This window comes from Neopelma chrysocephalum, unplaced genomic scaffold (genome assembly GCF_003984885.1).
Source record: "Neopelma chrysocephalum unplaced genomic scaffold, ASM398488v2 Primary Assembly neopelma1_45, whole genome shotgun sequence".
In the NCBI taxonomy this organism is placed as follows: Eukaryota; Metazoa; Chordata; class Aves; order Passeriformes; family Pipridae; genus Neopelma; species Neopelma chrysocephalum.
Window position 1 is genome coordinate 14,221,647 of NW_020897704.1, and position 14,463 is coordinate 14,236,109.

At 37.0% G+C, this 14,463-nt stretch overlaps 1 protein-coding gene across 2 annotated transcripts in view; it reads right to left on the reverse strand.

The window, feature by feature from the left end:
- Window positions 1–14,463, reverse strand: part of HGF (hepatocyte growth factor) — a 58,518-nt gene that overhangs the window by 25,628 nt on the left and 18,427 nt on the right. For both annotated transcript variants that reach the window (XM_027679462.1, XM_027679463.1), the window contains exons 5-7: window positions 10,698–10,840; window positions 8,899–9,019; window positions 4,378–4,496 (exon numbers count right to left, since the gene is read on the reverse strand). In XM_027679462.1, the coding sequence (XP_027535263.1) occupies window positions 4,378–4,496; window positions 8,899–9,019; window positions 10,698–10,840 (383 nt within the window). The remainder of the gene's footprint in view (window positions 1–4,377; window positions 4,497–8,898; window positions 9,020–10,697; window positions 10,841–14,463) is intronic.

Consider the following 14,463-nt stretch of genomic DNA (forward strand, 5'->3'; position numbering starts at 1 on the left):
AGGTGGGCCTCAACAGTACACTGTCCTTAATAATTCCATGTAACTCTGAAGCTCTTAAATGACTGACATAAGTAGTTTCATTTCTGGGCCTCAGCATCTCTCTTATAGCCTTATAATGGATCCATAGAAGAGCTGTTACCCATTTTTTTTTATTTTAAAGTAGCATTAGTTCCCTACTCCTGTCTTCCCTGTAGTTCATGTCCTCATTCATGCCATAATAACAGTCATTTTCTTTTTTCATGTTTGCTGTCACTGCTTCCATTTCTTCATTTCATCCTACACTTCTTCATTGCTGTTAGTTGTCCTTTTATCCTCTCTTCTAACTAAAAATTGTCTCGAGCCAAAACCACAGACACATATGTGAGCAACTTCAAACCAGTCCTGGGGTCCCTGAAGTCTTAATCCAAATCCAGTTTTTGCAGCTTGAGCCATCTCTAATTCCTAATTGTTCCTGTCATCTCTTTTTCACAGCCCTGGCTGTAAGCCACAATGTTTTATGCTGTATTCTGTGCTTGGAAGTAAAATTACAATGCCCTCTCTCTCTTCAGTTTTAAAACCATATTTATTTTCTAAATGCTTCCTTCCACCGACTTTTTTGCTGAAAATTTTGTATATGAGCTGTTGTCAGCATTTTGGCTATAGAGCACACTAGCCCTCATGACATGTAGCAAAAGCCACAAGCAGCATGCTGCCTTGTGGTCACTCCCCCAAAGAGAGGACACCTACATTTTTGTATACGGTCCAAGAACTTGGATTTTGCAAAGTATTTTTCCTAATTAGAATTTCTTGTAAATTAAATAAACAGTCCTCAGCATAGGAATTAAAAACCTGTGTGAGAATCCAAACCACAAAGCTATAAAGACCTATAACTCATGATGTTCTCTTTTTAGTGCACTGAGATTGCAAACAGCCACAGCTTCAGAAACACAGAGCAGCCACTGAAACTCAGAATAGCCAAGTGTTTTGGGCTCCCTGCTAGGAGGTGGGAAAAGAGTTTTTCTATGTGCCTCAAAAAAGACAGAAAACTGAAAATAGGGCTTCGATATTTTGTGTTGGTATTCTGGCTGTTGATACAACAGTAGTATCAGCAATAAATTCCCTCTGTGGGTTATAAAAGAAAGCACTGAGCAGCATTGCATCTTATGTAGAGGGCAGTACCATATGCCTGTCCGAAACATCCATTGAAAATATCTGCTGGATTAAGCACTTTCAAGACCACCACTTTTGTATACTTCCTCAAATAGATTGCCTTATTAATTTACAAAAATCTACAATTTTCTGCAGTGAAAATACAGTTTTATATGGGAAATTTCCACTGATTTTAATGTATTTTCTAATTGAAGATAAAAGAAAGAATTTCTAGTTACTTCAGTCAACTTTTGCCTAGAAACAAGATCAAAGACTTTCATCACAACATTAAAATAATTTCACTATGGGTTTTGTTTTTAAATTTCATTTTGATCTTTACCTTTTATTAAGGACTCTAACTGTGATTTGGTAGACAGAGGTGATAATCCAGTAGTTTGCAGGAGATCTCCCACCCAACTATTTTATAAAGCTTTGGCCAGACTGTAGATACTGAAAGTTGCATGGACTGTAACTTTACGTGCCCAACAAAGCCAGATGTGAATCCTCAGAACACTGACACATCAGCTCAGGAAATGCCAAAGGATAAAGGTTTATAAAAGTTGCATTTGTGAAACAGTCAGCTGTAACGTAGGAATATTTTTCTTTCATAATAAAAACATATCCAGCAGGGGAAAAGAACAGATCTAGTATGCTACACATGATTCATACGTTATCTAATAACTGGAGAAGTGTAGGAAGCACAGTTTAATTTAAAAAAAAAAAACACAAAACAAGGCAAAACCCAGACCAACACAAGCCAAAAATCCAAAGCAACAGTTCCTAAATTAATGGATTAACTAAAAAATTGAAAGATGATTCAGTTGTATAACTAAGGAAGCCTGTGTTCACAAAGGGGAAAGACTTAGCTTTCCCTATTATTAAAGATTATCAGTAAGTCTCAGTATAAATGACATGAACTAGTACTGTAGTTCACAGGTAAGAATTTCAATATGGGTGTGACTTCATGGGTGCCTGACCCAAAACAAGCAGTGGTCCTGTTAAGTTCCCTCTGTCTCTAGAAAACCTTATTACAGACATTGCCCAAAGTAGCAAATTAGCCTCACCTTTTTTTACAGTGGAATAATATAGATAATGTAACTACCTTATACTGGATTTACAATGACTTATGATAGAGCAGAATAAGCTCAATTACTCTGCATCTGGAAGTACATTAAGAGTATTCTTACTCAACCCTTGGATTTCAAAAATTGATGAATTCATTAGAAGTGACTGAATCTCCAAGACGTTAGACTGGCTTAAGCTAAGAACAACCAAGGAGAGAAAATTCTGAATTGTTGGTGGTGGAAGCAGAAAACACGGCATATTTTTTTTTAAGAATCCTAAGTGAAGATGAAGAATGCCATGTTTCTTCCTTTAGATAACAACTGCTCACATACACAGCTTCATGCTGTAGCCATTACCTCTTCCCCTCCTGCCTGCCTCAGTATTTATGTATATGCTAACATCATAGGGAAAATACAGATTACATTTTGGAAACAGACTTTTTGCCAGACTCACGCTGTCTCTATTTTACCTTGATTTTAGATACACCAGTAATGGGTTATCTTTATATATATATCATGAGCTACAAAATATAGAGGACCTTGAAAATTAAACAGTTTTTAAAAATCACTCCTTTTGTGCTTGAGATTTTTTTCCACTTTTTGAATTCTCACATTAAGCCACCATCAGGTGAGCTTTATTGTTCTTTTTAATTGATTCTATTCTCCTGTTCTATCCTCCTCCTAAGAGAGACAAATTAGTTTTACAATGAGCCTACTGAAGTGACACAGAGCTAGATGAAAAGGAGACAGTCTGGTTTCGAGAACAATTTTTTAACACTTCATTTTGGTCGAAGTTCAAGCAGGACAACAATATAAAAGTCAGAAAAACTGACTTTCTCATGAGCTAATATGACACTGAGTTTGACTGAGAAGTTTTAGAAGCTTCCTTTTGCCTCCACTTCATGGAAAATCCAAAAATAGTTTCCCCTTTTCTGCTTGTTTTCCTGGGGGGCTCTGCCACAGGGTTGGGGCACATGAAGTTGAAAGGTTTCCACAGTATGGGTTCAGTTAAAGTTATGCCTCGTTTAAAGAAATTGTCTTTGTTCCCAAGATGTTATAAATAAAGAATTTTGAGTAAAGAGAATAAAACAAAAACAGTTTAGGTACTAAGAAACTGCCATTAATATGATGCTTGCACATTATTTCAAATGTTGTCCATTCACTGGGGCAAAATAATGGCCCCTAAATACGGCAATGAGAATTGTGTGAGATAAGATGGGATACTATCACCTGTAGAATCCATAAGCTGTGAATGAGGCAAGGAATTCCAGGGATGTGAATCCTGGTTTCCTGATTAAAGCATGTCTCAACAAAACTGAATTCTACCATCTGCGTTAGCAACAGCAATATCATGAAAGTCTAGAAAAGTTTTCAAGAGAGGTTCAATAGTTTTAACTTTCTTATTTTTCCTCCACATCTCTAATTATCTATTTAACCTCTAATTATCAGTGAACAGAGCTGTCAGAGCTATCATGAAAGTTAAGATGATCTGGGCTTTGAAGATAGAGGATGCTGCAGGATGCTCTGAAAATGTTGAACAAAAGCATCTCAAAGAGGACATCTGATATTTGTATACCTTAATGTCATTTTGATTCCATTCTCTATCTGTAAAGTAAGGATAGTAAATGCCACCATCTTCTAGCTGATGGATGAAAAGAAATTAATTGCCTGAGGAGTGCTTTGATATGGAGTGCTGAATATCAGAGAAAAACCCATGGGGAAATTAATAATTCTGTGTTCAGCACAAGAGTGGATAGTGTGCAGGACCCAAGGCCTAGAACTGCAAAGCAGTGAAGAGTTGTTGGCAGAGAACTCTGAGTAGGGATGGTGTGTATATGCAGCTACTCTTAAATGATAATGCAAATGCCCAGCATGGTCAAAGTAAGAATGTACATGAGGTCTCCATGATTTTGTTGCCTCACTTTTTTTGGTTCTTGATTTTCCTGCATTTTATTGCAACTTCCAGTATGTAAGATTTTCACATATTCCAGTGGTAAGTAATACACAACTCTTCTTTCCTGTCCAGATTAAAAAGAAAATGTTTATAGGAGACCCTCTTTGAAAGCTATGTTTTAAAAGCCAGTGAAGGGCAATGAACGAACTAGCGGTGGTCCTATACTCCTTGAAATATTTGTGTCCAGATTTTGGAAAGGAAAAGGAAGTAATAAATTTTGCTTGAACTCACCACACATTTTAATTGCACAGAACTCCCAGGGGGTGTTAGGGTCAAGAGTGTAGCACCATGGTCTCAGCTTGCCATCGGGATTGCGGCAGTAATTATCATCAAAGCCCTTGTCAGGATATCTGTAAACCACAATGAGAAACGTGTCAAGGAAGTCTTCCTGCCAACACTGCGGAGGCTTCTACAAGGTACTTAAAGGACAGACTTCAGCAGAGGCAAACAAGAACCAATTCCTATTTACCTGGGGTCTGATTGTGTAAGATGGATGCAACTCTTTTAATACTGTTAGAAAGCTAATAACTTATAAACAGTTTCCAAATATACAGCAGAATCAGATCTCCACTGAGGGGATTCCCTGCTGTGCTAATGCACAGGGTACCGGATGTGGTAACTCCGCTAATTGCTAAACACTTGCTCTTGTGTCTGTCAACTGATGACCAGACACTGAAGCCACTCATTTTTTTTAAACAGCCCAATTAAGTGTGGATTATATAAACACTGTCTGCCATGCTGGACTCATTAACAAAGCAGGTTCTTCAGTGCAACAGCCCTGGGTTCAAACTGGAAGCTATTTTGAGTAGCAATTTTACTAGTGATCCATTTTTGTAACAGAGCTCATTCTTGGTCATGCTCTCATTTCAAGTACTGGGAGAAAGAAGAAGTAAGGAATTAACTTCTGTCTCACTTTATCTCATTAAGATTTGATACTATCGTGCTATTTAAATGTTTCCACATTCCTACTGTCATCATTGAACGGTCAGAGAGATATTCAACATAAGTAGGGTTTTTTTGCATAAATGTGCAATGATAACATCTGTAAACTTAAAGAGAAAGAGATAAATTAATCCTATTTTTTTTCCTCTAGTGAATAAAAATTGTCTTGGCTTTCCAATTTTATTGAAATGTGTTACTAAAAGAAACAAAAAGTAGATTTGCCCTGAGGGAATCATGAAAAGTATGTAAGAGAACAATAAAGTTAACTACCTGGGAACTTGAATCCATTTACAACTGCAAGCAGATGTGTTTCACAGAAGCAGAGGAAAATATGATTTACAAGTGTGCGTCTTTGCTAGGATGCTTTTCATGCCAAATGTTCATGCTAATTTTGACTCATGCATTTGCAACTTGATCTCCCATTCCTTAGGAAAGTTGGGTTCCTTCAACTATACAAGGGACAGGGACAGGATTTAAGCAGAATTAAAAAAAAAATCACAGAAAAAACAGCAAGGAGAAACCTCACCAAACTAAGAATTCAATGGCAGTCAAGAATGTGGTAGTTTCAGATCTAGCAACAGTACCCTGTTTTCTGCTAGGTGAAAGATGAACTGTAAAGGAACAAATTGTGTCCAAGGATTTCATTAGGAAGCAGTTAATGGGCTAAGAATACAGTAGAAAACGAGATGACTTTGGCCATCCAGTAGATGCAGTGATGAGCTTTGATGTCGGTAGAACACATTCCATGTCAAGTAGCATGGAGAGTTCATGTCACTACCTAAGAACCAAGATGAGTCCAGGAAACAAATGGGGATGTAAAGGATCCACTTTCTAGAATACAAGTGTCTTTCCACAATATTCAGACATGCTTCTGCCTTCCTTCATATCCAGCAAGCAACAATTCCTACAAAAAAACGCAAACTAACACCTTTAAGACACAAAGGTTAAATAAACAACAACAGGACTTCAAGTTGTTCCACACAATTCCGTAGTGAGGCTGTGGAGGATTCCCTGAGAGCTAGTCCCTTTGATCTGTACACTCCTCCTTCCCAAGTACCTTGGACACAGACTCCTTGCTTAAACCTAACCTAAAGAGCCTGAGGTTTCAGAGATCTTTCAGAACTCTACATATTTTATTTTTTTCCCCTTGAAAAAAAGGGGAAGTTGTACTTCATTTATTAAACTGAAATGAAGCATCAAGATACACATCTGGTGTCAAAATCAAGACTTTTTCTCATTTTCTAGAGAGGAAGGAGAGTATTAGTCAAAGAGATAACATTTATTCTTTTTAAAGAGACAGAGGCTGATCTCTAGCTATCCTGGAAGTTAAATGAAATTTAGTACTAAAGCTCTTCACCAATATTTATTTTCCCTTTCTTTTTTTTTTTTTTAAAGATCTTGGAAACTTGATTTTTTATAAAGTAAATTTTCATACAAGAGATATAAACCAGGGTATTAATAAAAGGATTCCTACAGTCGTTCATCTCTTATGCTACACTTCAACCCTACTTTCCTCCTTATAACAAGTATTTTCATGGCATATTTGACTTTGAGCAGAAAATACAAGCAGAAAAGGAGAAAAATTTTTCCCCTCTACACTGCTCTATGCCTAAGTCATTACCCTCAATGGTCTTCCTTCCATGATGCCTGTGAGGAGTACACAAAAGAACTGGAGCTTTAGAATACAATTCTGCATCCACTAATAGCTAAAAATGGGCCATGCAGGAGTTGTTTGGGGGGTTTCTTCTGCTAACTTCAATCAAATCTGAGTAAGCAAGGGCTGATTATCAATTCTGGTCGGTAACTGACCTCTGAGGGGAATGAATGTGGAACAACTCACTGAGGTGACAAAAAGCAAAAGTGAGATTTATTCACCCTGAGTTGAAAGCATTGTCCAACAGCAGGTAGACTGGAGCATTTAAATGACTACTAGCTTTGTTTCCTTTTCTTCATAGTTACAACTGGTGAAGCCATAAATGAAAATAGGTTTAAATCTGCCTAGATTGTCCTTCCTGGTTTACAAGTTATTCACATTACACATTATAAATGTCTCTAGAGACTACTGTGTTTTAATGAATCATTTGTTCCAAACCTCTCCTCTTATTTTTAACTTACATGACCATTAGAAAAAAAACAAACCACAAAGCAAATCCCACAACATTTTTAAAATCTAGTAAAATTAAAGTATAATTGTTACTACCATGAAGGTAATTAATATCAGTGTATTAGAAATGCATTGGGCCCCATTACTCTTCTGAAAGCTCATACAAATCAATTCAATCTGGATGGGTTGCTATTTGATAAAAAACCCCACTTTTATTACAGTCTGAAAACTCTCAAGAAGATGTTTTCTGAAGGAAATAGTTCAAGGAGGAACACAATTGTTGGTAAGACTGCTGTTAGTCTGAAAAATCATTTTGCAAACAATTAGAAATTAATGGAAAAAAAGAAATTTCCTCCTGACAGTAAAATTGTTATTATTTGTACTCAGAAGTTCTACAAATGTTTCACTCCCAAGGAACAAAACTCTTTCAGTGACTTGTTCTAGAATGCACAGTAAGTGCATGGCAAAACTCAGATTATCTTCAGTCCCAGTCTGCTAATACAAAATATTTATTGTAGCGGAGCTGTGGGATGCCTGCTATTATTCATGAAGCAGATCATCTGAGCCAAGGGAGAAAAGAGATTATATCACATAAACTCCAAAACTTCAGATCCTTAATGTTTTGCTGAATGATCAGGCTTTCTAAAATCTAGTAGTATTCACATTATTGAGTATAAAAATAATGCTTTATTTAGTGAAACACTTTGACATATATAAAGATCCTTTCAGTGAAAGATCTTAATCATTCTGGGTTTTTTGATTCTTGCAGTCTTCCTCTGGCAGTTTATTTAGTCCAATTTATAAATGGAGTTAATCCAAAATCCAGAATAAAACTAAAATGAAACTGTAGTCCAGTTTAGATGATCACAGAGGCCTTCCTATGTGGCCTAACCCCCACCCATGCCCATGCCCCACAATCCTTCCAGAAGGGTGTATTATAGATGACCAGTTGTGGTCAGGTGAATTTTGCCCTCTAGGACAAACCCTAATAGGGATGAAATTTGTCTTTGTATTTCTGACTCAACTTTTGGCATTATGCATTCATGCCTAAATTAAAAAAAAAAAGAAACAAATCTAAGATAGAAATCCACAGTCATAAAGTACTAAACAGAGCAATGAAGTCCTTTCCCAGGCTGAAAAAACATATCCAGTGAGCAAATATTTTGGTCAAACAAATTGGGTACTTAAATGTGATTATAACAGAAGATCATCCACAGCTTTAAGGCTATTCAATATCTCAAAAAGGAGAATAATGTTACTTGATGATATTGCAAGTTTATATTCACAATTGTGTCAAGAAGTCTAACAAAAAATTATGACTTTTAATCATTATTTACTTTGTGGAGACTTTAAGGTATTTTAAGCTCACTGAAGCTGCAAATCAATATATACAGAAACATTCAGGGGTTAATTTTTTAGTATCAATGAAGTTAATTTTGATCAATTAATGCAGCACATGCACACCACTACACTAAACCGGCATGGGATGTAGTCACAACTGCACAAAACAACCTCTAGTTCCTATCCCGCATTTCCATTGTGACAGTAGCCAGCCTACACTATGGACCAGAAGCCCAAATATCTAAAACTGATGACATCCATAAATTTCAGTTGAGCTCACGCTAGTTTTACTCAGCTGTTTCCAGAATGTGTGCAATTTTCAAATTATGACCACATGGTCTTGCTTGGGGGGGAGGAGAGGTTACCTCTCTGGTCGAAATTTGTGCTTGTGTGGTCTCTGAAGATCCCAGCGCTGACACTCCTTGCCCGTCTCGGTGTGATCCATTGGCCCTCTATAATTCTCTCCATTGCAGGTCATGCATTCAACTAGGGAAAAAGAAAAGTAGACACTAGTCATTTATTGCACTGATGACTTGCACCACAAAAAAAAGAAGAAAGTTAAAAAGAAATAAATCACATCCCCGCTCTTATATATTGAAAACAAACTAAAGAGTTATAAAAAAATGGTACCTTTTTGTGAGTTAGTGTGGGTAATGCCCTTTGGAACAGAATAACATCTCTTTCTTAGATCTAATCCAGGATCTTAAATTTGATATCACTTTATAGGACACTTACAGTTTTGAGGCAGGTAGGGGTCAGCTGCTAGAGGCATTCATGTTCCTAAAAGATTTTTAACCTCGCTTATGGTTAGTAGCAGAGAGAGACACATATCTAAGGAAGAAGTATTTTTTAAAGGTAGTGTTTTCCAATTAAGTATCATCCATTATTTCAAGTCACTCTAAGTCTGCTATAATTACAGCACGAGTTTAAGTGCAGAATAATGGCTGAATCCCAATTTCAGTGCAGTACAGTATATTTTTTAAATTCCCAGCACTTTCAGCTACATATGATACTGTTTCTTTTCGGTGATAATTCTTTTTGGCAGCTTACACTAAGATACATTTTCAGCCCTGGTTTGGGAAAGTGGAGGGGGGTAGAGGGAGAATGGGCAAAAACTACTAAAGGGATTTGAAACCACTGTTGAACAAAATTTAGATTTAGAAGTCAGAAAATATAAAATAAATTCATCATAACTAACTGTAGACAAACTTCTCAAGTATTCCCTAATCAGAGTAATTTTAAAGAAGGATCACTTTGAAAATACTATTTTATGCATTTACAGATCTCACTCTTCAGTCAAAACATCTGCTACCAAAGTCTTCATTCTGCAGTGAGCTCCAGGTATTATCTCATTTGAAGCTCATTTAAATTTATCTTTAAATGTTAGGCTTTAATAGGTTTTCAAGCTCCTTGTAAATTATTTGCTTCCCCCTTCTCTCCCTCTCTCCCTCCCTCTCCTTTTAATTCCCCCACAACACCACAGCTATTGCATGTGACACATTAGCAGGAAAATTAAAGGCATCCTATCTTGAGGATTTAAATGAGTTGATTGATTGGAACTGAATTGGCTGATTAGCAAGATATAAGAGCTTAGTTTGGAGGTTAACAGAACTTAAAAGTCAACAAATGCTATGGTGCACATGAAGTGTCTTTCGAATTCTGTGACTTGAAAGTCAAATGGGATTGGATTTATAGTTATACTTATTTACAGTATTTATTTGAAAAACAAAGGGCATGCTTATCCTGAGCTTTCATCTTGTAATTCGGTATCTAAATTTTCATCAAAAAGAAGAGGAAAAGCTGATTTTACCATGGAATGGAACTAGATGATTTTATCACATAGTAATACTGAGACTGTAATGGATTCACTATGGACTAGACAAGCAAATCACATTTGTGTGTTCAGCACAATTACACTGTTCAAGCTCCTCCATGACCTGAAAAAAGCTGCTGAGCCTGAAACTTTGTTCAAATATTCCAGCGTATTGGATCATACAAGAACTTCTCTTCCTCTAATACCTCCTTTTCTTTCTATGTGAATTATTCTTGCTGAGAAATCACCTATTCTTTATCCAAAGGCCACAAGCAAGTGACTACTGGAAGTTCTGTTCAGCTGCTGTCAGCAGAGCAAAAGCAGCTTTCTGCAGAAGTCATGCCAGGTTACCTTCTGAGCAGAGGGGGATGTCACAGACCTCGTGACGCATCTCTGGACTGGTGGTGAAACACCACGGGCCTCCCTCTTCCCCTCGGGGGTTCCGGCAGTAGTTTTCCCTCAGGTCTTTTCCCCGATAGCTCGAAGGCAAAAAGCTAGTTTTAAAATGACAATCATTACAGTATAAGAGCATGCAAACTTTGGGGTTAATCATACTATTTTTACAAATAGTTAGAAAAAAAATCACATTTCTGCTTCCTTCTCCCTCCATCCCACCTAAAGAAATGTAACCCCCCAAACATCTGTCCATGCAAAAATACACATCTTCAGTAGGGATTACTCCACCTAAATGGCCTAAATCTGGGACAATTTGTCTAGCCTGTAGCATGCTGTAGTGAGTTTTACTCCCATCCCTCAGCTGTCCAGAGCCAACTATCTACCACAGAACCAGAAGCAGCCACACACTCCCTGCCAGCCACCCTGTGTTCTCCCTCATGAACTGTGGGTGCATAGGGGAAAAATTCATCGGGTCTATAGCCAGTCAGACCTGTCTTTCCTGTGCTTGTTGGCACAAACAACGGGTCCATTTGGGCTTAGACTAAAAAGTCCACAAGCAGAGAAACCTCTTTGCATCCCTGCTCAGGCAGCAGCTAGAACTGATCATCAGGAGCATGTGAGCGTGACTGAGTGGTGTGATACACCTCGCCAAGAGGCTTTCACTGCATGAAACCATGGACTGCTTTGCATTTCAGCATCAGAAATTTCCCCAGATGTCACTTAAGCTGTCTTGCTTCATATTCTGCCACAAGCCTGACTGTTGTCACCTTAGGGTCTGCTACTTACAGACCTATTCATCATTTCTATTGCATAAATTAGAGCATTTAACAGTAGCCCAGCTGACTTAAACTGTCCAGGTGCAAGGTTTGTCTTCCCAACTATCTGTAAATGTATTTGTTTACCTCTAGAGAAACCCTCACATGCACACTGACATATAAACATAGGCATACACATATATATATTTACACATAAAAGTTTGTTAGTTAATTTTCTCCTCCAACTAAGGAACTGTTAACTCCATAGCAAGGAACCAAACCCCAGACTGGTCTGTTCAATGCCACTGTAACAGGTCACGACCACGCTCAGGCTGCACATTGCAGACAAATCCAGTGACATTTCACTGCCAGTTTCGCTGCAGTGATGTTTAAACTGCAGCTAAATCTCTGTAGCTAGAAAACACCTTAAATTCAGAGTGATCTGTGTGATCTGTTCCATGAGGGTTTTTTTGTTAATTAAAACACTGGGCAAACCGCATAGGGGATCACACAAAACCTGTAACTGAATTAATTAATTGATTTAATTTTTGAACTTTCTAAGATTTGCTTCATTTTTTTTTCTGTCAGTATATTTAAGTTATTAAATTTAAAAAAAATTGGCCATGTGACATTTTAATCATGTTTTATTCCCATTAATGAAATATTTGAACTAACTGAGGTGAAAAATACCTCTGTTAATTACATTGTGGTTCTAGCCAATATAATGTGGAAGTATTACATAAAAGTGGGTTTTTTATCTTTTTTTTTATTTTTGGTGCTTTAAGAGAGTACTTTTATGTCATTGCTGCTGCCTATAAAATGATTGCTTTTTTTTTTTCTCTGTGGTCTTGTAATATAAATATCTTAAATGTTTTTTAGTTAAAGACAGCCCTGGGGAAACATTTCTGATAGGATATTCCAACCGGCAAATATATTAAAGTAGTATGTCAGTGCATATAGGATCATTTTATTTAACTCTTCTGCTCAGAAATTATGGACATAAGAAAATATAGGGAAAAGGCATCTCAAATTGTATCAGATATGCTATAAAAACATTAAAAAAAAAGGCTGAATGAATAACCTTAGAAACGCAAGATGAGTCAGATAAACAAATGGCTTCAACAGGTACTGAAACAATGTTCTTGAGAGAGGAAAAGATGAGTTGCAGTGAAGGTCCATCCAGAAATGGAAGAAAGGGCCACTCCTAAGATTGTTTGATGATTTAGTTCAACTACATTAGGTAAGGAAAAAAAGAAAAAAAGCCAAAAAACTGAAGCCAGTAAGAGTAATGGTAAAAACAGATTCAACCACCCAAAAGTCATGGAAATTAGCCAAAAGCCTGTGAAGCACTGGTCTACTTTTTGACCATTTTTTTGAGCCCTTTTTACATTGGCTTTATCCATTTAATACTCTCTAAGAGTCCTGCAATCTGTACCGGGATGGAGATGAAAATAATAGAACCCTGGGTTTTGCTGGGAGTCTCTGTGTTCTACTGGAATACAAATCAATAAAAATATGACTCATTGGATTCAAGCACAACTTTAGTCTGTAGTTATTTCTATTCTGTCTAGAAATATAATTTAAAATCATTTAAGTACATTTTCCTTTAAATATGAAATGGGGATTTATTTTACAATGGCACATTGAGATAATCAGATGTTGAGAAAAATTGACCTAAAAATCTAAGCCTTTTGTACTAATAAGTTCCAAACACACCACTACTGTCTGCTTCTTCCCATCTCCCTCATGTCTCTGATGATGAAATCATATTTTCTGATGTTGAAAAACAAAATTAGCATGCAGCCACCTCATTTATCCGGTGACCTTTAAAAAATTAAACTTATTGCACAAGGCAGGAGAAAAGTCATTCTCATAAAATTCATCGTAGAAGAGTGGGTGTCCAAATGTGATAAAACTGTGTATGTTGTGTATTAAAATGCAATTCAGTGATAATATGCACTATAAAGACACTTTCCTTTCTCTAATTATATAAAGTCATATGTATATTACACAGAATAAATGCTCATTCTTGCTTAGTTTGTAATTATTTAGAATTCTTTCCCTTCTGAAAGATGAAGATTGTATACTTCAAGGTGTTAAGTCTCAAGAGGTCACTGCTGTGGGACCTGGTGATATTTATGATATGCTCCCAGCCAAGAACAGGTCTGGCCCCACTCTGAAAATCAGACTCACTACCATCGATACTGTAAGCAGCCAAGTCCAGTAAGTCCAAGCCTGAGGCTCAGCTTTGTAACACATCATAAGAGGAGAGAACCAAGTATCCTTCGCCTTTTCATGTTGTTCCAAGATATCATCTTGTACACTGGATTGATTTGGTCAGGGCAGGACTGAGCAGTTCCTCAGTCCAGTTCCTCATTAGCAATCTCCAGTTTGGCTCCTAAAAAAAGTGCTGATGCTGGGAGTCTGGAGCAAAAGGCAGCAACATAGACAGGACGCTTATGGGTGAGAGGACATTTTAGTTTTGTCTCTTAAAGTTTTATTATCTAAATGGCTAAAGTCAATATAAAAAGATTCAAAGAGAAATGGTCAAAGAGTAGACCAGTACTTCATAGTCCTTTAACTAGTCTCCAGCAATGTTTGTTGTGGATGACTCTGCTTCTACCACTATTCTTACTGGCTTCACGTTTTGGCTTTCTTCTCTTTTCCTTAGACAATGAAGTCTAACGAGCTTTACTCTCAAGATGTAGATTTGGCCTCAGTTTTTCATTGTATCAGGTCTTAACCTGAAAAGTTAAGTCCTGTACCTGCTGCATCAGTCTTTAGTTATTGCCAGTATGATGTGAAGGAAAGGATTTCAATAGTCTCTTCAGTCCTTTCTATGTGTTTGTTGCCTGGCCTAAGTGCTCTATAGAGTTTAACGTATTCAACAAATAGAAGAGAATTAACAACAACTATGCAAACTATAGTAAAAATAATTATATACTAAACAAATAGGTGGGCTATCC